The 24511-nt window shown below is 43.7% G+C and overlaps 1 protein-coding gene across 1 annotated transcript in view; it reads left to right on the plus strand.

Moving 5' to 3' along the window:
* The window catches only part of snd1 (staphylococcal nuclease and tudor domain containing 1), a 1067139-nt gene that overhangs the window by 523106 nt on the left and 519522 nt on the right, over nt 1–24511 (plus strand). The window contains exon 16 of the mRNA XM_070897262.1: nt 22611–22720. Within this exon, the coding sequence (XP_070753363.1) occupies nt 22611–22720 (110 nt within the window). The remainder of the gene's footprint in view (nt 1–22610; nt 22721–24511) is intronic.

Raw genomic sequence — 24511 nt, forward strand, 5'->3', positions numbered from 1 at the left:
CGGCACTTTCCTTCTATGCATCGAGCTCCTTTCAGGCCTCAGCTGGCGACATTTGCGCTATCTCTCAGCTTGCCACACATTGGTAACTGAAGCCCTTATCCACGCAGGATGGACTTTATAAGCTTCCCTATGACCAGGGAAGCACAGACTGAGAGGGCTCTAGGATTCTTGAACAGCAAACTTCGCCAAGGTGCAGGGAGCAATAGACTGTACGCACATCGCCATGCAGAGGTTTTCGGAAACGAAAGGGATTCCACTCCCTGAATGTGCAACTTGTTGTCGACCACAAGCAAATAATCATGGCAGTAAAGGCAAAAATTCCAGGCAGCATCCATGATGCCCACATCTTGTGTGAGAGCACTGTATCTGACCTGTTTAAGAATCAGCCACAAGATCAATGCTGGATGCTTGGTGACAAAGGATATGGCCTCGCCACCTGACTGATGACCCCCCCCCCCCCCACAGCGTAAGACCCAGGCAGAAGCCGAGAAGCGATACAATGAAAGCCATGTAGCCACATGCAATATCGTTGAAGACCATTGGAGTGGTTAAGCAGCGCTTTAGATGCTTAGACAACTCAGGAGGCAAGTTACAATACCACCCTGAGCAGGTAGCTCAATTCGTGGTGTGCTGCATGCTGCATAACTTGGCTATCAGGAGGGGACAAGAATTGCCAGAAGGGACTGCTGCTCTACCTCAGGAGAGAGGAGAAGAGGAAGGTGGTGAGGTGGACGATGACCTCAGGGCAGACAATCAGGCTGACGCTGAAACCATGCCCCCCACCCCCCTCTAGACCGCAGGAAAGGGCCTGTGGTGGCTACACAGCTGCAAGACTGTTGTGTCTGCAGCTCATAAATGAGCACTTTGCTTGAAATAACGTTGGTGGTAGTTGCACAGCTGCAAGACTGTTGTGTCTGCAGCTCATACATGAATCGTGTGCATTACCTTGGTTATAGTTAAAGTTGATTTACGTTATGTTTAATCTCCTTTCATGGTATGGACTCACCAGTGTTTAACGTTAACAGCTATCTGAGAAAATGCACAACAATGCTGTTAAATAAAAATGTTTTAATGCTAACACGGAATTTTTTTCTTATTCAATAAACATAAAAGAACACAACAGTACCCCCTCCCCCACAACAAATTTAGAACATTTTAACAATAACCATAACAAATACAACAAGGATTATAAAAAGCACCCCACCCCCTTCCCCCAAACCATCCCAACATTGAGAAACTTGAAACTTGACAGTAACAACAACAAACAATTTTTTTAAGCAAACGTGTAACAACTCCCTTCCTCCCTCCATCCCTCCATCCCTACCTGTGGTCATGCCCCTCCTTTCCTCTTCCCCTTCCCCTACCAACTCCAAGCTGCTTTGCCGCAGTGCTCCTCAGGCGCTGCTTCGTTGGTGGGGATGAAAACATATCCGTTATTTGGCCCGATGCTGGAAACATCCTCCGAGCCAGAAGCAACAGCTTCCTCCTGGCTCGCATGTATCTCTGGCAATGGGGGTGCGGCACGTTAGGGTGCAGTGCAGGATTCTGGGAATACTGATAGCCTGCTGGCATCAGTGTTCCTGGCTATTACCTCTGGGGCCACCGCTATCCGCGTCATTTTTTCGTTCGTGTTCGCGGATAGGGTGGCCATCTGTTCAGATATTCCACCCATTGCCTAGAGGAGCTGCTGACCAATTTCATCGCTCCTCCTGGACAAATTTACCATGTCCACGCTCAGATCTGCCGATCGTGGAGCAGTCTAACTGCACCGAACCAACCTACGCGGGGTCGGCACCGGCCTGGAGTCCCTTGGGGTGCCCTGCGGCAAAGTGCTTGGGCCCGCTACCTGCACGGTCGAGGAGGACATGGCTGCAGGAGCACTGCAAGGTACTGGTGTTGCTGCTGCAGGCTCCTCCTCCACCTCTTTCACTGTCCTCAGTGGAGAGGAGGACCCGCAACATGATGGGCGAGATTCGGGGCTCCTCACCTCCAGAAACACGATCCACTGCCGCCGGATCGATAATTTGCCTCAGTTTAATTTGAAGGGTCTGCGCTCTTGGCTGAGCTAGAAAACATAAATGAGGTAATTAAAGGAGATGGGGGTGCTAGGGTCACAGGGGAATGCAATTGCTGCACACAGCATATGCACGAGAGCAACACTACTGCTATAAAAATAATCACAAACATCACATTTAATGAACATCATGCTCGTACAAAATCTGCATTACAGTGATTTTCATGAGCCCATCATTAATTACATAACATTGCATCAATAAAATACATCATATCAATCATATATAATATGGATATGAGTGGGTGTGGCATTAATTTACTTTACATCACCCAATGGTTTATACTTTAGTTATGTGGCATGAGGACAAATTCTAATGCTGCCATGGGTGGCCGACCGGTTGTGGATGCCCACAAATGCCAGCGCCCGTTCCTAGATATCGGTGAGCTCACAAAGGACCAGTGGGCCACTACCCGTGCGCCGCTGCTCGGCCCTATTCTTCGAAAGTTTCTTCTGCAAAAGGTGACAACAGCATGGCATGATGTAAGATCATTGCTAGGTACTGTTACAGATACTGATACAACACACAGCACATTACTGACAGATACCATGTTATAATAATTATTATTATTATTATTATGCTACACAACACACATGGTAATCCACTGCAAACGTAGATTTGGATTAAATGATTACTGGTCTAACTGCAATACATCAGATCTGAATTTAAATTCATCATTGCCTCATTACACTTACAATTACAATTATATATATATAAATAAATGTAATACGCTTCCAGAACCAACAAGGTAGTTCCAGCGCTTGCGGCACTGGTCGGCCTCACAGATCTCGTGTATCACTGATGACACCACTTCAGCGATCTCACTCCAGATTTTCTGGTAAACCTTTGGGGTTGGCTTGCCATGATAATCAATCACACTCTCACTCACTAACTGTAGGTAGTTTTCACAAAAAAAACTCCAAATTAAGTTATCACCACTACAATCTCCACAATCTTTCTCCTCTATCTCTCTCTCCTTTCTCTCTTTATGTTCTGCGCATGTGCTGATGACCCCGGACCACCTGAAATGCGGAAAAAGACCGTTGTTATGGACGCCAGCCTTTTACGACAGAAAAAGCTGAAAAAAACGCTAATGCCCATTTCACATCGCTCCCGCTAATGCCGAAATTAAAAAGTGGAAACTACTGGGTTTGAAAATGGGCAAATATTCCGGCGATCTCAAAAACCAATATAATCGCTAACACTGGGAATATCGTCCATTTTTGGCCAATCTGGACAATAATGGAAAGTCTAGCCCTATATATTAATTCAATTCCGTTCATTGTATAATTATGATCTTTTTTTGGGCCAATGTGCAATTTTTTTCTCTGTTGAATTTGTCTGTCCAATTGCTTTAATGTCCCAAGACTTTTTTTTGCAAATCTTTGTTAAAATTAGTATATATAGCACGGATTTTAAACTTTTGAAGTGCTTGGTCTGGCGTTTTTTTTAATTCTCTGGATGTGGCCTTGTTGGCAATGCTGATATTTACTGCCCATCTTTAGCTGGCCTAAGAAAGTGGTGGCGGGCCATGTTCTTGAACCTCTGCAGTCCGTGTGGCAAAGGTGGTGTTGTTCTTCATACAACTGAATGGCCTGCTGGGCTATCTGAGGGGAGTTTAGAGTCAACCATGTTGGTGTGGGACTGGGGTCACATACATACCATGTTTCCATTAATGAATCTGACAGCTTCATGGTCACTTTTACTGAAGGCAACTTTTTATTTCCAGATTTCTTTTTAAACTGAATTCACATTCTTAAACTGCAATGGGGAGATTTGAATTTATCATTCACTGGATTATTAGTCCAGACCACTGGATTACTAGACCAGTAGCAAACATGACACCACCGTACCTGTGTAAACATGTATTGAACAGGCACAGTTGAGAACAAGCTCCAGGGTATCCAGAGTTTATGGCCTTGTGCACCACTCGCATGTCGCCTGTCACGCACTGAAGGCTTAGATTAGTTTACATGAAAAGATTGTATTAGGCACTCAGACAGCATTTGTCGAGGATCTGAAGCAGCACAGTGTCTGTTCCTAAAACACACATTTATATATCAACCCTTCACTGAGACAAATGCCTGCTTAAAATTTGTTTGTTTAGTCACTATTAAAATGCTAAACTTTCAGGGATGGTGCAGTCGGCTGGCCTTTCACTTCGGTTTAAGTCCAACTAAAATTAAAATCTCCTCTGCTAATGCCCTGCAAAAAGTCTTGTGTGAAATTAGTCTCAATCCAGTTCCTCGTGGATAAGGGCGTCTGGCACACAAGTGGTGATTTCACTCGGCACTGGATGGCTGGTGTATGGAAACGGAAAATGCCACATTGTAGGTGTTTCTCTTCCGAACTCGAGTATAAAATGAGGCAGTGTTGGAGGAACGCTTTAATTTCCATCGACTAATGGTGTACTTGATCCAAGCGTGCTTGGTGCTCAGAGTACACAAGGTTAAAAGCATTCAGTGTCCCAGAAAAATATCCCTCACCTAGGTGGATATTTTAAAAAAGATTGGTGGGAAAAAATTGATTTAATGTGTTTAAAATGTGTATATCTGAGCAGTAATTGAGTTTATTTTTTTATACTTTTAATTCTGATTGATTTTTGAGGGGATAAAATGCTTTTCGTCTCAATAATACCCCTGGTCTTATGGACTCATGTAGCAATTACAGTGCAGGTGGAGCATCCAGAAACTTCGGGACCGAGGCCGTTCCAGATTTCGGAACGTCTTTCCGATGTCCTGAATCTGGAAACGCCTGGGCTGAGGTAAGGGAGGTGGAGTGAGTGGGGTGTGGGGGGGTCGGCGGCTGAGAAAGACCTGCAAAAAAGGTAAGTTAAAGGTTTTATTTTTTAATTATTTTTCAGCGATTTAGTAGGTGAGGGTTTTGTGAATTTTTATTTTTTTGTTTTTTGTAATTTTTGGGGGTGTTGGGGGTGTTGCCCAACTTGGTTTAAAAAAAATGTCCGGATTCCGGAACATTTTCCGGATTCCAGACGACCCCGCCATGGATCGGCCTGGTGTCCGCCCGTATTCTGAAACATTCTGAATTTTGGAATTCTGGACGCTTAACCTGTATACACTTTTCATGTGGTTGCCCATGGGGGGGGAGGAAGGTGGAGTAGATAGAAAGTCAAAGTCTTTTTCTGCCATTCATTGTTACCTTTGACTGTAAATAAATTGCCCAAAGTTTTGACAAATCTCGAAACTGCTGTAAGTTTAAACCACCGTGTAACATAGAAACATAGAAAATAGGTGCAGGAGTAGGCCATTCGGCCCTTCGATCCTGCACCGCCATTTAATAAGATCATGGCTGATCATTCCCTCAGTACCCCTTTCCTGCTTTCTCTCCATACCCCTTGATCCCTTTAGCCGTAAGGGCCATATCTAACTCCCTCTTGAATATATCCAATGAATTGGCATGAACAACACTCTGCGGCAGGGAATTCCACAAGTTAACAACTCTCTGAATGAAGAAGTTTCTCCTCATCTCAGTCCTAAATGGCCCACCCCTTATCCTAAGACGATGTCCCCTGGTTCTGAACTGCCCCAACATCGGGAACATTCTTCCCGCATCTAACCTGTCCAGTCCCGTCAGAATCTTATATGTTTCTATGAGATCCCCTCTCATCCTTCTAAACTCCAGTGAATAAAGTAAGGTGCCCATGCAGCAGTGTCCTTGGTGTTTGAAGGGATAATAGCTATCCAGTCAGTAAATTAGATTTCTGGCAGGGTGTAACTAAATCTAAAGTGTCCTGTTAATTGATATTTAAGTAGTTCTGTCATTCCAAATCTATTTTGACACTCCTTTAATGTACTGGAACCCCAGATGGCCCATTTGCAAAGTCCCTGTGGTGAGCACAGGTCCTGGATAGAGTTTTGTGCGCTCCACCTGCACTGATGTATGTCACGTATCATCCCTATTCTGTGTTGTACGTTTGGTCAAGTGGATTATTAGACATTACCCCTCAAGGAATTGCCACTGATGAAGTAGAGCTTATCGTCAGAAAATAACTCTGCTGTCTAGATATTGCAGAAGTTGAGTGATGTCTGTAATTGGCAGTAGGAGTTCTGTAGCCTGCGTGAAGACCTTGAAATCTATATGCCATCACAAATTTCGCCTGGATGGTCAAACATTTTTCTAAAACACGTTTATTCATTTCTGGTAATAAAATCGGTAGTGCCCACTTTTTAAAGATGTTGAGTCCATTTTTGAATATCGATTACAATTTTCCCGATCCAATAACATCCATGCACATGTAGACAATTTTGCCTGAGGCATGGAGAGGACAATTGAAGGGCAGTACTAAACATTTTATTTTACTTCCTTGACTTTTCTGATTCATTCTGCGTAGTTTGGGGTAAAGCTTTGTAACGGGGTGTTGAATTGTGTTTATATTTTAATTTGCTGAGCTGTTTGACACCTGCTATTTGCAAGTGATTGTTGCTTCATCACAAATTGTGAGACTAGACGCGGGTCCCTGCAGTGCTCTTGTCTTGTGGCAAGTTATGGAGTGAGCCTGTGGATAGGCAGAAATGAAGTTTGGATCCTAACACCCTTGTAATGGGGAAAGGAAATTGTCCAGGTTTCTCATTCCTGTTCATAATTCAGTAACTACTGTTGGGAAGTATATGTTTGGAGATCGGCTGAGAATTGGATTGAGCTGTTATGGTCTCCACTATTAATGCTGTATAGGTCTCTGTTGGCAACTTCATTCACCCGCACTCCACACCACCCACTTTACCCCAGGTAATTGGGAGCTTTGCTTGTCATATATCTCCATATGAACCCTTGTTGGTACATCAAGCCAACTACCATGCAGTTATCTGTTTAACATTTCTAGGTTACTACTAGGCTGTATTTAATTTTTAGTGTGCATCGATTCTTGTTACAAGATATGAAATTAATGTCGTTTCTAATGAAATTTGATTGACCTACGACGTGTTTCTGCCATTTATATGAATGTCTCACACCCTTTGGCTTCACTCTGCCAAACATTGATAAATATCACTGGGCAGTAATTGGACTCCTGTGTCCTCGATACCTGTTTGAGCAGTTGTAAATCTGAGGTTAGGAACACTTCTTTGGGAAAAGAAAAAAAAATCAGTATTCAGCATCTCTCTGATCAGAAACTGCTGAAAGGAAAGCTTATGTTGTTTTCCTCTCAGAATCTATCAACATTATATTAGAACAATGTCTTCAATGCAAAAACTGTGTAACAATAATAAAAAATAAATCAGTAACATGCACATGCATCTATACCTGTCAAATTATACCAACCGCTCGCTGGGGATAGGAAGATAGCAAGTTAAACAGTTGCAAGAATTAATGTTAATGCAGTTCTTGATCGATGGGCCAAGAATATTGAAGCACAGATCAGCATTTTTAATTTTACAGGGAGCGCATGTTGGTCTATCCCATTTCTGTACCTTTTCCTTGGTAATTGGTGAAATGTGATTGGTGATGAACTGCCTTTGAAAGTCATGTTTATAACAGAAATGCCGTTCAGCAGTGTTAGAGAGGTTGAAAGATGTGAGAAGAGGGAGGAGGCAATGGATGTCATTGTTTGATAGTAACTTGGCTGCAGGCAGTCTGTGATAACCCTTTGCTGGTAGGAAAAAGGGTAGAAAAATAACCAAACAAAGGACATTAGAAGCACTTGTAGAGGGTGCGTTTCTTTAAAGCACTCACTCACATAAAAGATAAATACTAATCTCTTGTGTTGCACGCACAAAGTCAGAGAACATGGTCTCTTTCTCTCGCCTCTTTCATTCTGTATATCTTTTTTCCCCCCTGCTCGCCCTCTGGCTCGCTCCTCCCCTGGCTCGCCCTCTTCCATTGTTTTGGTTAAACTCTTGCCTAGGGTATTAAATATTACGAGTGGGAATAACAACTGATGAAAATTTCTTCAGTAATCATTTTCAGCAACTTGTGGGTTGCAAGATAACACAATCACCTCATGGTAGATTGCAATTACTAGGTGACAAGTTTACATGGTGGTTTCTGTGATAAATTTGGACATGGCAATTTATGGAGTGTTGGGGGTGAAGGGAAAGAGTTGTCATTATAATGGAATAACAGGAAGTAAGGTTTTGTAGGCAATAAATACATAATTTTTATTTATTTATATAGCGCCTTTAACGTAGTATATAGATGCAGGTCTAAGTTTTTAATGAGATGTAGGTTTTTTGCTATGTTCTTCATGGTTGTCATATGTCATCATGAAGAAATTGACATTTTGGGCTTTGTTTGGAGGCCATTCTGGTGATGTGACTGTGGCCCCAGGAATGAGCCACCTGGGGCCACAGTTTTTGACAGGCCTGGGAACTGCAGCTGCCAGACAATTGGTAAATACAACTGAAATGCAGGGTCACTGCTGGGATGAGGAAATTTAACACTTGTTTGGATAGTTATCCAAATATTCCTTACTTTTCTGTGTAAACATGGGGAGGAAGTGGGGTGGATCACAACCAGATAGATGTATTCCTTCAATTAACTCGAGTTGAAATTCAGTTCGGTATCATGGGCTGCATTATTTTCCTGTATTGCTCTGCTCAAAATTGAAAGTCTACAATTTTGTGTGTGTGGGGAGGGGGCGGGCAGGGGGGGGTGGTGGGGGAGAGAAATGTTACTGCATTGTATTTTCAACTCCTGCACCTCCTGTGCCTTTGCTGCTTTTTGGAGACAGTAATTTAATGAGGGAAGGTACTCTTGTTCTCTCGACCGATTGTTCCCCACCAATTTACCGCCTTTCCTCTATGAAGGCTTTGCCTATTTCCTGGGGTACAGTTCCGTGGGCATTCGTGCATTACGTTGTTTAAGTTGCTGTTAGTTGTTGACTTTAACAATTAGGCCTTTGGGGAAATTGTAACAATCTAGATTCTCCTCTCGCCCAATGCCCACACACACACACACACACACACACACACACACACACACACACACCCATCTAGCAGGGATCACCAAATAGAAATCAAGAGTCGGAACCAGTAGCTCCCCTCTCAAACCCAGGATCACCCCAACTGCCTTGATCGATTTCACTTAACTCAGCTCAGACCATAGATCAAACCGGAGACCAGCCTGATCCATATCATTTAACTGCAAGCTGCATAACCAGGAGTGTTTGTGCTCAACTATTTGAATGGAATTGACAAGAGTGTCCACCATTTTAATGGCAGCTACTGAAGGACATGTCACCCGAATTGGTTGATTTCCAAGGATAATGAGTAGGCCATTCAGCCCCTCGAACCTGCTCCACCATTCAGTCAGATGATAATTGATCTGTACCTCAACTGTATTTACCCACTGCAGTTCCATATCCGTTGATACCCTTACCTAACCAAAATCCATCGATCTCAGTCTTGAAAGTTCCAATTGATCCAGCATTCACAGCCTTTTGAGGGAGAACTCCAGATTTTTACTACCCTCTGTGTGGGGAAAAAAATAGCTTCCTGATTTCCCTTCCCTTCCCTAGTCTTCTCTTTATGATTATGTCCCTCGATCTTGATTCCTCCATCAGAGGAGATAGTTTGTATCTACCCTATCGAACCCTTTTAACATTTTGAGCACTTTGATCAGATCACACCTCCATCTTCTACACTCCAGGGAATACAAGCTAAGTTCATGCAACCTGTTCTCATAATTTAACCCTCTGTTTTCCAGCTGAAAGATCCAACATCTTTGCCTTCGTTAAAAAAGATAAATTTCCTCCCAGGGCACATTTAATACATTTCTGGAAGGAATGCCTCATTTCTGCCAGCCTGAGTATTCCCATTAAAGCAAATAATAATGCAAGAGTGCTTCCTGTAGCAAAATAATCTGTTAAATCGCTCGCCACTGTTACCTGATCCACTGGTAGCTTTAGACCCTGATGCACAAGGTTAGGGGTTATATCATTAAAGTGGAACAGGAAGGATCTAGGTATGCTATTTGATCAAATATTAACAGTATTGCATTTTGTGGCAGTGATCCAAGGCACATTGAAAGCTTTTGTATAAGTAGTGTTGCAACGGTTTGAGAAATGTAACGGACTCTATCTGACCTTCAATCAGTGACCTCGGGTAAGAGACTAAAGGAGCTAAGTCTGTTTTGCAGTGGGATAAAGATCTCAACGGCCCAGTTGGGTTTAAGTTCTGTTGCCTTCCCAATATGAGGCTGGCTGACTGGAGGAGGAAAGTACGTAAAAGTTACAACACGGAAACAGGCCATTCGGCCGAACTAGTGCGTGTCGGTGTTTACTCTCCATGCGAGCAAATAGTCCTAATCACATTTACCCACCCTGTTTCCATATCCCTTCAACCCCTTTTCCTTCATGCACCTGTGCAATCTAATCTTGAAATGTTGGTAATATTTCTGCCACTACCACTACCACTAACCCTGAAAGTGAATCCAGTCTCAAAACTCTCTGTGCAAAGTTTCTTCTGCCCTCTATTCTAAATCACTTGTATTTAATCTTGTATCTATGGTCTTCAATCTTTACACCTCAACTATGGAAACGGACTGCTTTTATTTACCCTGTCCTAATTTAAACTGCTATCAGGTCACCCCATAATCTGTGTTGCTTTAATGATGAGAACCCAATTTTCAAGTCTGTCTGTGTATTTGTATTTCCTCATATCAGGCAGCCTCCGAGTGAATCTCATTGAACCCTGTCTGAAGCCTCAATATCCTTCCTATATTGTGGAACGCAACACTGCACAGTAGCCTGAGGTCTTTAGATTTTATTTAGGCTCATCATTACATCTTGGTATTTATATTTTAAACTTAGAATTCCATTAGCTTTTATTTTTAATGGCCTTATCAACCTGAAATTCAGCCTTTAATGCCTGTGAGCCTGTTCCTCCAAATCTCTCTGCTCTTCCACAGCACCGAGTCTACTTCTATTCAGAATATAATTACAGCTGCTATTTTCCAAAATGCATTACCTCTCATAGTGACATTGAAACCCATCAGTCACTTTTTAGCCCATTGCCCCATCTTATCCGTATCCCTTTGCAGCTTCCTTTAGTCTTATAAAGAATTAACTAGTACCAGTGAAGCATCTTGAAGAATTAGCCATGGATGTTACAGTTTTATTAAATGCTTTTGTCTGTAAACTAATATGATTTAGACTAGAAATAACCTTTCCTAAAGAAAGGTCTGCATTTAGCAAAGTCAAATTCTCAGAACCATGTCATACATACAGACCAATCATCATAGAAATCACAGAGATCATAGAAATTTATGGCACAGAAGGCGGCCTTTCGGCTCATTGTATCTGTGCAGGTTGAAAAAGAGCTATCCAGCCAATCCCACTTTCCAGCTCTTGGTCCGTAACCTTGTAGGTTACAGCACTTCAAGTGCATTTCCAAGTATTTTTCAAACATGATGAAGGTTTTGGTTCTACCACCCATTCAGGCAGTGAGTTCCAGACCCGCAACACCCTCTGGGTGAAAAAGATTTCTCCTCTACTTCCTTCTAATCCTCCTACCAATTACTTTAAATCTATTATTTATTGATGGTTGTGCTTGAGAGTTTTGATTGAGGGGGAGGAGGAGGAGAGTATTGATTGCGGGGGGTTGGGGAGGAAGGCGGGGTGGGGGGAGAAAGAGTGTTTTGATGGGGGGGGGGGGGGGCGGTGGGTGGAACTTTTTTAAAAATTTGATTCTGGCATAAAGGTAAGACCGCAATTTTTTTATTTGCTGTTGATTGATTGCGTATTACTTTTTGGCCTTTGTTTAGTGCTTTGTAAGTCTTGGTGCTGTAAATGCACTAACCTGCGCCGAATTCTTAACTGCCCGCAATATTTTTCAGAGCTGGCCACATACGCTGACCTAAGTGGATTTGGAAGTAAGTTTTTGCTGGCCAAAGTGGCATAAATAGCCAAAACTGGCGTAAGTGTCTGGAAACGCACCCTTTTGGAAAAAAAAACTGAACAAAAAAAAATCGTACCTAACTGACTTACTCTGGAGCAAATTTTTTGGGGAAAATGACATTTTTTAACTTATGCCACAAAAAACAACTTACTCCAAAAAAGTTGATGCAAGTCATGGCCAAAATTGGGCCCCATGAAACTATCGGATTATCATAAAAACCTATCTGGTTCACTAATGTCCTTTAGGGGAGGAAATCTGCTGTCCTTGCCTGGTCTGGCTTTTATGTGACTCCAAAGCCACAGCAATGTTGACTCTTAGCTGCCCTCTAAAATAGCCTAGCAAGCCACTCCATTGTACACAACAGCTACAAAAAACAATAAAGAATAAAACCAGATGGACCACCCAACATCAATCTCGGCACTGGCAACAGACACAACAATGGCACACCCAGCATAGTCAACCCTGCAAAGTCCTCCTCATGAACATCTGTAACAAAATTGGGAGAACTGTCCCATAGACTAGACTAGCAACAGCCTGAGTCATACTCTCAGAATCATACCTTTCAGCCAATGTCCCAGACTCCTCCATCATCATCCCTGGGTATGTCCTTTCCCACCAGCAGGACAGACCCACCCGAGGTGGCGGCACATGGTATACTGGGAGGGAGTGGCCGTGGGAGTCCTCAACATTTACTTAGGACCCCATGAAGTCTCATGGCTTCAGATCACACATGGTCCTGGAACCTCCTGCTGATTACCACCTACCACCCTCCCTCAGCTGATGAATCAGTACTCCTCCATGTTGAACACTAGTTGGAAGAAGCACTGAGTAGCAAGGGCGCAGACTGTACTTTGGGTGGGAGACTTCAATGTCCATTATCAAGAGTGGCTCGGTAGCACCGCTACTGATCAAGCTAGCCAGGTCCTGAAGGACATAGCTGCCAGACTGGACACGTGGCAGGTGGTGAGAGAACCAACACAAGGGAAAAGCCCACTTGACCTCGTCCTCACCAATCTACCTATTGCAGATGCATCTGTCCATGATAGCAGTGAACACCACAGTGTCATTGAGGAGATGAAGTCCCATCTTCACACTGAGGACACCCTCCATCGTGTTGTCGCATTACCACCATGCTAAATGGGATAGCTTCAGATCAGATCTAGCAGCTCAAAACTGGGCATCCATGAGGTACTTGGCCATCAGCAGTAGCAGAATTGTATTCCACCACAATCTATAACTGCATGGCCCGGCATATCCTTCACTCTACCATTATCATCAAGCCAGGGGACTAACCCTGGTTCAATGAGGAGTGTAGAAGAGCTTGCCAGGAGCAGCACCAGGTGTACCTAAAAATGAGGTGCCAACCTGGTGAAGCTGCAACGCAAGACATACATGCTAAAAAGCAGAAGCAGCATGCTGTAGACAGAACTAAGCGATCTCACAATCAACGGACCAGATCAAAGCTCTGCAGTCCTGTCACATCCAGTCGTGAATGGTGGTGGACCATTAAACAACTAACAGGAGGAAGAGGCGCCATGAATATCCCTATCATCAATGATGGCGGAGCCCAGCACATGAATGCAAAAGACAAGGCAGAAGCCTTTGCTACCATTTTCAACCAGAAGTGCCGAGTGGATGATCCATATCGGCCTCCTCCCGAGGTCCTCACAATTACAGAAGCCAGTCTTCAGCCAATTCGATTCACTTCCCGTGATATTAAGAAACAGCTGAGTACATTGGATGCAGCAAAGGCTGTGGCCCCAACAGCATCCCGGCTGTCGTGCTAAAGACTTGTGCTCCAGAACTAACCGCGCCTCTAGCCAAGTTGTTCAAGTACAGCTGTAACACTGGCATCTATCCGACAATGTGGAAAACTGCCCAGGTATGTCCTGTCCATAAAAAGCAGGAAAAATCCAATCAGGCCAATTACCGCCCCATTCGTCTACTCTCAATCATCAGCAAAGTGATGGAAGATGTCGTCGACTGTGCTATCAAAAGGCTTACTCACTAATAACCCGCTCACTGATGCTCAGTTTGGGTTCCGCCAGGGCTACTCGGCTCCAGACCTCATTACAGCCTTGGTCCAAACATGGACAAAAGAGCTGAATTCTAGAGGTGAAGTGAGAGTGACTGTCCTTGACATCAAGGCAGGATTTGACCGAGTGTAGCATCAAGGACCCCCAGTAAAACTGAAGCCAATGGGCATCTGGGTAGGGCAGGGTATGACTTCACTGGCTGGAGTCATACCTAGCACAAAGGAAGATGGTTGGGTTGTTGGAGGTCAATCATCTCAGCCCCAAGACATTGCTGCAGTAGGCCCAACCATTTTTAGCTGCTTCATCATTGAACTTCCCTCCATCATAAGGTCAGCAGTGGGGATGTTAGTTGATGACTGCGGTGTTTAGTTCCATTCGCACTCCTCAGACAATGAAGCAGTCGATGCCCGAATGCAACAAGACCTGGGTTAGTAACATTCGCGGCACACAACAGCCAGGCAATGACTTTCGACAACATCATCATCATCATCATCAAAGGCAGTCCTTCGAAATCGAGGAAGACTTGCTTTCCACTCTAAAATTGACTTCTTAGGTGACTGAACGGGAATTACAGTCTCTGTGTCACAGGTGGGATAGACAGTCGTTGAGGGAAAGGGTGGGTGGGACTTGTTTGCCGCACGCTCCTTCCGCTGCCTGCACTTGTTTTCTGCATGTCTCGGCGACGAGACTCAAGGTGCTCAGGGCCCTCCCGGATGCTCTTCCTCCACTTACGTCTATCTACAACAAGTGAGAGTCTAACACCTCCCTTGACATTCAACAGCATTACCATCGCTGAATCTTAACTGGACCAGCCACATAAGTATTGTGGCTACAAGAGCAGGTCATAGGCTGGGTAATCTGCGGTGAGTGTCTCTCCACCTGACTCCCCAAAGCCTTTCCACCATATACAAGGTGCAACTTAGGAGTGTGATGGCATACTCACCGCTTGCCTGGATGAGTGCAGCTCCAACAATGCTCAAGAAACTCAACACCATCCAGGACAAAGCAGCCCGTTTGATTGGCATCCCATCCAGCCCCTTAAACATTCACTCCCTCCACTACTGGCGTACTGTAGCTGCAGTGTGTACCATCTACAAGATGCACTGCAGCAACTCGCCAAGGCTTCTTTGGTTCTTGATTGAATCAAACCCAGGGTCATTCTTTCTTTTTGCCATAATTCAAACCTGCGACCTCGACCACCTAGAAGGACATGGGCAGAAGGCGCATGGGAACATCACCAAGTTCTCCTCCAAGTTACACACCATCCTGACGTGGAAATATATCGCCATTCCTTTATCGTTGTTGGGTCAAAATTCTGGAATTCCTTCCCTAACAGCATTGTTGGGAGTACGTTCACCACACGGACTGCAGTAGTTCAAGAAGGTGGCTCACCACCACTTTCTCAAGGGCAATTAGGGATGGGCAATAAATGTTGACCTTACAGCGATGTCCATATCCCATGAACAAATCTAGGACATTGAAGTCCAAGGGAGCAGCAAATGATCCTAAAAGTAAACCTAAACATTGGACCACTCTGATCTTCTTCATATCTCCTCGTTTGTGATTAATTTTACTTCTGTTTATGATATGCAGAAAAGTGTTTTGTAAAGTAAGTTAGAGTACCTGAGATGTTAAACGACTTAATTCCTTTCACCTTGGAAGTATCTTTGAAAGTTGTTTTAAGAGAACTGCATTAGGATGAATGATTTGTATGCGATTTCTGGGCACTTGAAGGAGGTTAATGATTGGAATTCTGCTGCATGCTGTAAGGAATAAATAAGCTCCTCATCTCATTTTAAAGAGCTTTTCAGTAAATGCTCATATTTTACATTGAGTGCTGACTTCTGACAGAATTTGTTTTAATACTGCATTTCATTTAAATTTTGCTGTAGTATTTTTTTTATTGAATTCACCATTTGAGTTGTGGCAAAATGAAGGAATGACCCAGGGTTTGATTCAACCAAGAAACCCCCCTGGATGGCTCAAACTAGTGTAGGGTGATGTGTAACTGAACTGTGCAGATTCCCAGGCTGCATTGTGAGCTCGCTCGCAATTGAGACATAGGCCAGGGAAGTAGAAATCATTCAGGGTTTCTGCTCCTCATTTGTGTCCGACAACTTGCTGAAAAGTTCATTACTGGACATCAAACGAGGGCAAGATCATGATGCCCCACTTCCCTTTTTCCTCTGTCTTCCCTCTCCTTTCTCTCTCTTCCCCCACTCCCCTCCTTTCTCTTACCCCACTCTCCTCCTTTCCCCCCCCCACTTTTCTCTCTCTTTCCCCCACCCCCCATTCCCCCGACTCTCCCACGCGCACACTCTTTATATGTTGTAGCGCTGTGCAGCAGTGCAGTACATATTGTAAATCATGGGATCAGCAGTAGGGAGCTTGCTACTGTCTGAGGCACTGATCAGTCGGCAAGAGTTGGTTATATCATTTGGGCTGCTGGCCATGTCGATCACTGGCAGGACTGCTGTGTGTTTTCATTCATTTGCTTTAACTCTTTTATTTAAAAAAAATTAAAAACCGGTGGTGAGGACTATTGTGGAAGCTGTTCCATTTATCAGAATTATTTCATTAAACAAAATCAGCTTATGTAACCTGGAGCTTTTTATTCTTTTAGTGCCTGTTTATACAGTTAGGTCAGGTATTGCTTGCATCTCTGAAGCAACATCAACATTCCTTCCCTACGGCTTCCAGGCATTAAAGAGCTCACTCTAGCAGGGTGCATTCCTAATGTTTAAATTGTTGCTTTGATACTGAGCCCCGTTTGCCTTGCAGATGTTTCCATCAGTTCCCCCCCCCCCCCCCTGTAGCTGCGGACAGATCTCTGTTCTTCACATTGAACTTACTGAGCTGTAGAATAATGGGTTTACAGCACCAGGTATAGCTGCTGTGTTTTTCATTAGATCCCTCTTTTTATTCTCATTTCAAATCTATCCCGGCTAATCCCACAAGCATGTCTACAGCATCTTGTGGTGTGGATTGATGTATGTATTTTTGTTTTTAATGTCCTGGCAAACCTTGCTTCTAAATGTTATCCCCCCAAAGAAAAAGGGAATCTGCCTATTTGTTATATAACTGACACAGAATAAAATCAGTATCCTGCTGCTGATGCCTCCGGGGCATTTGTGGCTAGGCTTTACTGGGTTTTGTTTTAATGTTGCGGTGCTTTAGAACTCACTGCCTGAAAGGGTGGCAGAGGCAGAAATGGCCTCCTTCCGTGCTGTAAATTTCTATGATAAGTGCCCTAATTTTTTTTAATTGAAGCATTACAGATATCTCACAGTTAAAATTGAAGCATTACAGACAGTCTCTATCCTGCAGTACCCAGATGTCAGCTGTGGTTCAGTGGGTAGCACTCTCGTCTCTTGAGTAAGAAGGTTATGGGTTCAAGTCCCACTCCAGAGACTTGAGCACAAAATGTAAGCTGTCACTCATAGAACTGAATGAGCACTGCACTGTCAGAGGTACCACCTTTCAGAGGAGGTGTTAATCCGACGTCCCATCTGCCTTCTCGGGGTCATCCCATGACACTATTTCGAAGAAGAGCAGGTAAGTTCTCCCCAGTGGCTTGGCCAATATTTATCCCTCAACCATCAATAAAAACAAATGATCTGGTCATTATCACGTTCATTTGTGCTTTGAGCTTGAGCTTTTTAATATACTCATCAGCCTCTTTTGGCGCTATTCATGAATAAAGAAAGACTTGGATTTATATAGGGCCGTTCATAACCACCGACATCCCAAAATGCTTCACAGCCAATGAAGTGTAGTCATTGTTATCATGTCGGAGACGCGGCAGCCAATTTACATACAGCAATTTACATACACAAACCAACGTGATAATGACCAGATCATTTGTTTTTACTGATGGTTGAGGGATAAATATTGGCCAAGCCACTGGGGAGAACTTACCTGCTCCTCTTCGAAATAGTGTCATGGGATGACCCCGAGAAGACAGGCGGGACGTCGGATTAACACCTCCTCTGAAAGGTGGTACCTCTGACAGTGCAGTGCTCATTCAGTTCTATACGAGTGACAGCCTAGATTTTGTGCTCGGGTCTCTGGAATGGGACTTGAACCTATAACCTTCTTACTCAAGAGACGAGAGTGCTACCCACTGAACCACAGCTGCCACCTGGGTATTGCAGGACAGAAACTGTGTGTAGAAATGGTGTGGGGTGGCTGGTTTCCATGATGTAGGTAAGATCTGGGGCAAAATATTGACTAAAAGGGAAGGAATGGGGGGGACTGTGGAGTGCTGTATGTGGAATGGGAGCCATGCTCTACCAAAGTGGAGGGACTCCAATATAGTGAGACTGGGTGGGAGCCTGCGATTATGGCAAGTTTTATTCAGCGAGGTTGGGTAATGTCAATTTGCGGACAGCATCAAATGAGATAAATGGAGCCGTTGTTTTATTTTCGGTGCTAGTTGAGGGAGGAATGTTGGCCAGCACCCCTGAAGTACATTCTCCTTCACTTTGAATACTATGGGATCTTCTACATCCACTTGAACAGGGAGACACCAGATATAAAGAAATAAATCTCTGCAAGTAATGAACAGCGGGCAGCCGTCTACTGGTCTTCTGTTTTTGAGTGCAGTTTAATCATTTAGACTATATGACGGGATATAAAGATTACCCTTCAAATTGGACAGTTTAATTCGCCACATACTGCAAATCATTTCTGGTTATTTCCTTGCCCTAAAAATGGTTTCCATCGGTTTCCTTGTTAATTTTCTACTGATGGGGTTGTGGCACATTCTGTAAATGGTCAGTCTTGCTGTTAATTCTAAAAATATCTAGAGGTTTTTACATGTGTGTACTCGAGCAATATCCTTCAAGCGTTGAGCTCCTCATCTGACGCTGATGGTTCTGGGGTCCTGCATAATCCAAAGCATTCTCGTAGGCACAAACCTCTTGACACAAAATGTTGCACCATTTCAAGCATAGCAAATACTATTATGGGGCCAAGTTTCGGCCTGAGTTACTCCTGTTTTTTTGGAGCAACTGGTTTAGAATGGAGTATCTTAGAAATTGAAATTCTCGGCATTTAGTTTGCTCCAATTCTAGCCAGTTCGAACAGTTTCAGTTTGGAACAGATTTTTTTTTCAAAAGGGGGCGTGTCCGGCCACTTATGCCCGTTTTGAAAGTTTAGGCAGTGAAAACTTACTCCAAACTAACTTAGAATGGAGTAAGTGTAGATTTGTATTCGCTCAGAAAAACCTTGCCTACACTTAGAAAATCAGGCGTAGGGGGTGGGGGGGGGCGTTTAAAAGGGAAGTTTACAAACATTAAACACTTCAGTTTTACAAATAAAGAGCCATCATCAATAATAAATGATAAATACATCAATAAATCAACCAATAAATCAATCCAAAAAAATTATTAAAAAATTAAAAAATCATTAAATAAAAATTTTTCTACTTACCGACTGCAGCACCAGGAGCCCTCCAACAGCGTGCTGGGACCCCCCCCCCCCCCCAAGTGTGTCTCTGTCAGTGTCTCTATCTCTGTCTGTCTGTGTGTGTCTCTCTCACACTCTGTCTGTCAGTGTCTGTGTTTCTGACAGCGAGTGGAGGAGGGAGGGAGGGTGGGGTGGGGGGAAGGAAAGAGAGAGAAGAGGGAGGCTGAACGGGTCGGGCCCAAGACTTCGGACCCAGCACCGGATTTACAGGTAGGTAGGTGGGCTGTGGGGGGGGAGGGTCGGGTCGGGAGGAAGCAGGAGCTGGGCGTGGGAGGCAACCTGATCCACGCAGCCCCAGTGAGGCCATTCAGCCAGGGCTAGAGACTGCGTGCTTCGGGCCTCTCCCATACAGTTTAGGGCGCCTGGAGCTACTGCAAATGCCCGCCCACTGTAGCGCGCCTATGCAGAGGTCCTGGCACTGTTTTCAGCGCAGGGACCTGGCTCCGCCCCCCCACAGCTCATGCTGCGCCACGCCCAGCTCCAGAGGACCTGCAGGGAGCCGGAGAATCGGTAAGTATTTTTTAGGCGCACTTTCTGGCGTGAAAAACTGGCGTGGCGCGGCCCGAAACTTGGGCCCATTGTGACTACATCTAATAATTTTCTTATAAATATTCTATTTTAAATTTTTTTAATCTTTATTTTACAAACTTCATTTCTAGTTATAAATGCTTGGTGTAATGGGGAAAGCAAGATGGTAATCGAAAAGATTTTCATAAAATACTTGAAACAGTATGGTTGGCTCATTTCTCATTGGCAGATTTTTTTCCTCACTGCTCATGCTTGATTACTTCTATGTTAATAGCTACTTATTGACAAGTTTGCTTGCTTTTCCTTTGCAAATCCTTTACCTGTTGAGTTCTGATGGACTCAAATTTCAATATTCAGAAAAATCAAAGTTACACAATCAACAGGAAATGTGCATAATTGTACATTTTGAAATTCTAGAATTTGTTTCAGTGACTCTTTCTCCACCCCCTGGAGTACTGGAGAAATTAATGGTATTAAAAACTGACATATTCCCTGACCTGATGGCCTACACCCTAAGGTTTTAAAAAAGGTGGCTGCAGAGATAATGGATACATTGGTTTCGATCTTCCAGAATTCCTTAGATTCAAGAACAGTCCCCATGGATTGGAAGGTAGCAATTGTAAGCCTGTTGCTCAACAAAAGGAGAGAGAAAACTGGGAACTAAAGGTCAGTTAGCCTGACATCCGTAGTAGGGAAAATGCTAGAATCTATTATTAAGGACGTGGCAACAGGACACTTGGAAAATCTCACATGATTAGGCAGAGTAAATACGGTTTTATGAAAGGGAAATCGACAAATCTCCTCGTTTTTTTTTTGAGGGTGTAACTAGCAGGGTAGATAAGGGAGAACTAGGGGAAGTAGTATATGTGGATTTCAGATGGCATTTGATAAGGTGCCACACAAAGCTTATTACATAAGGTTAGGGCTCATGGGATTGGGGGTAATATATTAGTATGGATTGGTTAACGGACAGAAAACAGACTAGGAATAAATAGGTCATTTTTGGGATGGCATTGTGTAACTCATGGAGTGCCGCAAGGATCAGTGCACGGACCTCAGTTATTTACAATGTATATCAATGACTTAGATGAGGGGGCTGAGTGTAATGTATCCAAGTTTGCTGATGATACAAAGCTAGATGGGAAAGGTCGGGGCCGCCATGCTGTCCATGGCCTTTTATGGAAATATCAGCGGCAGTTTGGGGCCATAAAAACAGCGGCGGCCCCTATCTGCATGGGAACATCAACGGCAGGTCGGGGCCATCAAAGGAGCGGCGAGCAGCGGCCATGGACAGCGTGGCGGCATGCCACTACAAGGTACAGCACGAGCTGGTTCAGGAGGGCAACTGGATTGAACGTCACCAAAATCCAGGTAGCTGATTGGAGCGTGGACAGGTACAGCAGGAGCGGTGAGGTCGGGGCGAAGGAGCGGCAAGAGATTGCAGAGCGACATGATCGGGGCCCAGAAGAGGCGAAGGCCCAGGGGCAGCACGGGCTAGCCCACACTGCTATGTGTGCACACTAGGTCCGTGCAGCAGAGTTGGGCATCTTTCACTCTTCAATATGTAGTTTGGGACCTGGAATATCAGGTCCTTCATTGAGACACCTGTGAACTCATCCCTTTTTGGAGTGGAAGCAATTCATCCTCGATAGGAGGGACTACCTAAGAAGAAGAGATGAGGTGGTAAAATAAGCTGTGAAGAGAACGTAAAGAGCCTGCAAAGGGATATAGTGAGTGTTCAAGAAGGTGGCAGATTGATATAATGTGGGGAAGTGTGAAATTATCCACTTTGGTTGGAAGAATGGAAAAGCAGAATATTTTTTAAAAGGTGAGAGGCTAGTAAATGTTGGTATGCAGAAGGATTTGGGGGACTTATTCATGAATCACAGAAAGTTAGCATGCAGGAACAGCAAGCAGTTAGGAAGGCAAGTGGTATGTTGGCCTTTATGCAAGGCGGTTGGGTCTAAGAGTAAGGAAGTCTTGCGACCATTGTACAGGGCTTTGGTGAGGCCACACCTGGAATACTGTGTACAGTTTTGGTGGTCTTACCTCAGGAAGGATATATTTGCCTTGGAGGATGTGCAACAAAGGTTGATTAGATTGATTCTTGGGATGAGAGGGCTGTCTTATGAAGAGAGATTGAATGGAATGGGCCGATATTCTCGAGTTCAGAAAAATGAGAGGTGATCTCATTGAAACGTAAAAAATTCTTAGAGGGCTTGATGGGGTAGATGCCTATTTCACCTGGCTGGAGAATCTAAAACTAGGGATCATAGTCTCGGCCATAGTAGTCAACCATTTAAAATTGAGATGAAAAATTTCTTTACTCGTGATTGTGAATCCTTGGAATTCTCTAACCCCGAGGGCTGTGGATGCTCAGTCGATGAGTATATTCAAGTCTGAGATCGCTAGATTTTTGGGCACTAAGGGAATCCAGGGATAGGGTGGGAAAATAGAGTTGATGAAGAGGTTGAGCCATGATCTTATTGAAAAGCAGATAAGGCTTGAGGAACCCAAGGCCTTCTCTTGTTCCTATTTCTTATGTTCTTATGCTGACCGGTCCTTTTTAGTATGTAAACACTTAATTATCCCACAACTGGGATGCTTCCCTTTTTAATTTCAATTGTTCTCAAGTTCCTCGTTTATTGTTTCAGGTATCGAGTGCCCTCGTGGATCTCGGAACACACCTGCAGGAATCCAGGAAGGGGAACCGTTCAGTGAAGATGCCACTCTGTTCACCAAGGAGCTGGTGCTGCAGCGTGAGGTAGGGAAGTGGCTCACTTTAGGGCTGCATTTTTTGTCCAAATCTCTGTTGTATGACGCACAACCAAATGGGAAACATTTCCACACGTATAAGACAAGATTTTAATTGAAATTAAACTTTTGTTGATATGCAGGAGAGCTGCACAAAACCTATTGTACGCTTGAAAGCTGAATTTCACAGTCACATCTGGCTGCAAGATTCAGCTCTACTCAGTGATGAATTAATCTAAGGAGACACTGGCTTGTGTGATTTTTGGTTTTTGTGTGCAGCCCACCATTGCCGTTAGAACTGATCGTAGGTGACCTAACCTGTAAGCACGTGAGATGCATGAGACCAATACAACTTTTATTCTCTTTCCTAGTCTTTGCTTAAAAAAAAGCTCCACCTCCTCCCTGGTTCTACAATGGGCAATATACCTTAAATTTGCTGTTCTACCCCCCCCCCCCCCAAATCTATTTTTCAGCTTGGTTGAGCTCCGACAGTCAAAAAACCTGCTGTTTATGGAAATCACAGATGTTCATCAAACATTTCCTGATTCTGTGGGACAGAGAGTTGCTAACGCAAACCTAATTCTGTTAATTTCTCCTGATTTTACGTCTATTGGATTAATTATTTTCTGTTAATTCAACAGTTGTAGTTAAGTGTTTCAGCAATACTCCTGAATCTTGCCCAGTTTGTTGCTTATTTCACCGCCTAACACTAGTGGACCTGTCACTTATTGAAGAGCAAGTCTCCCCACGACAAGATTAAATATATTTTGGAGTGTGCAGATGCCATCTTCAAGGAAAATGTCTTGGAACAGTTACTGACTAAAATGATGTAATGGATGCAGTCGAGAGTGCACTGTAATGAGGGCAATGTTTCACAAATTTGGTTGCCTGGAGCGTAGAAAGATTGGGAAAGATTTGTACTTAGTAATAGACAAGTCATAAATTTCCCATAGTACATGATTCAGCAACCCGAGCTCACCATCTCATTAATGAATGGGCTTCAGCATTCAAGATGTTCAGCTGTGTGTCAGGGTAAGGAAGCTGCCTTGGGTGTACCATTTAAATGACTGACTGGATTTTGGAAACACATTAGGTTAATGTCAACCGAGCATGATATTTAAACACGCTTTCCGCACATGCACAGACATATTCAGCTGGTTTTTACTATTAGAATTTTAAGTGGAGTGGGGAATCTGAGGGAGAAAATCCCCTTTTTACAAAAAAATAATTTTTTTAAAGGGTGACTAGATTTTTGTTTTTAGCTAACTAATTAATTTACAGTGCACTATACCCTTTCATATTACCAGTTAGCAGCTTCTATGTATTTAGCTTGTTTTTTTACTCTGCATATTGTGTGATGTTGGCCTTGTCCTTGGTGCTGAAAGCTCTAAGGCAATTAAGAGCAGCCTCTGTAATTCACGTTTGCAGTGTGAGCTGTTCTGGTGTTTCAAAGTGCAATAAATTTTGTCAGTACGAAGGAACAGAGTTATTGTACACAGGCTTTATTAGGAACATTGGCGAGTCTTCAGGATCCAAATATCAGGAGGCTCCTTCAGAAGTGCACACCAAGCAATCCACTATAGTTGCGAGGATTTCTTTATATAACGGGCCCTCCTGCAAAAAGACTTGTGGTCTGATGCTGCAAGGCGGAGAGCCATGTAATGGCCCACGGATCTCGGACGCAGGTGGTCCTGGTCCTCCAATCACTAAACAGAATTCGATTTTACGTCATTTCAAAAGGGAATCCTGTAATCAGATGTAATGGAATTCTGAAATCAGATTTAATTACAATTTACAGGAT

The sequence above is a fragment of the Pristiophorus japonicus genome, chromosome 13, assembly GCF_044704955.1.
Source record: "Pristiophorus japonicus isolate sPriJap1 chromosome 13, sPriJap1.hap1, whole genome shotgun sequence".
Taxonomy (NCBI): domain Eukaryota; kingdom Metazoa; phylum Chordata; class Chondrichthyes; family Pristiophoridae; genus Pristiophorus; species Pristiophorus japonicus.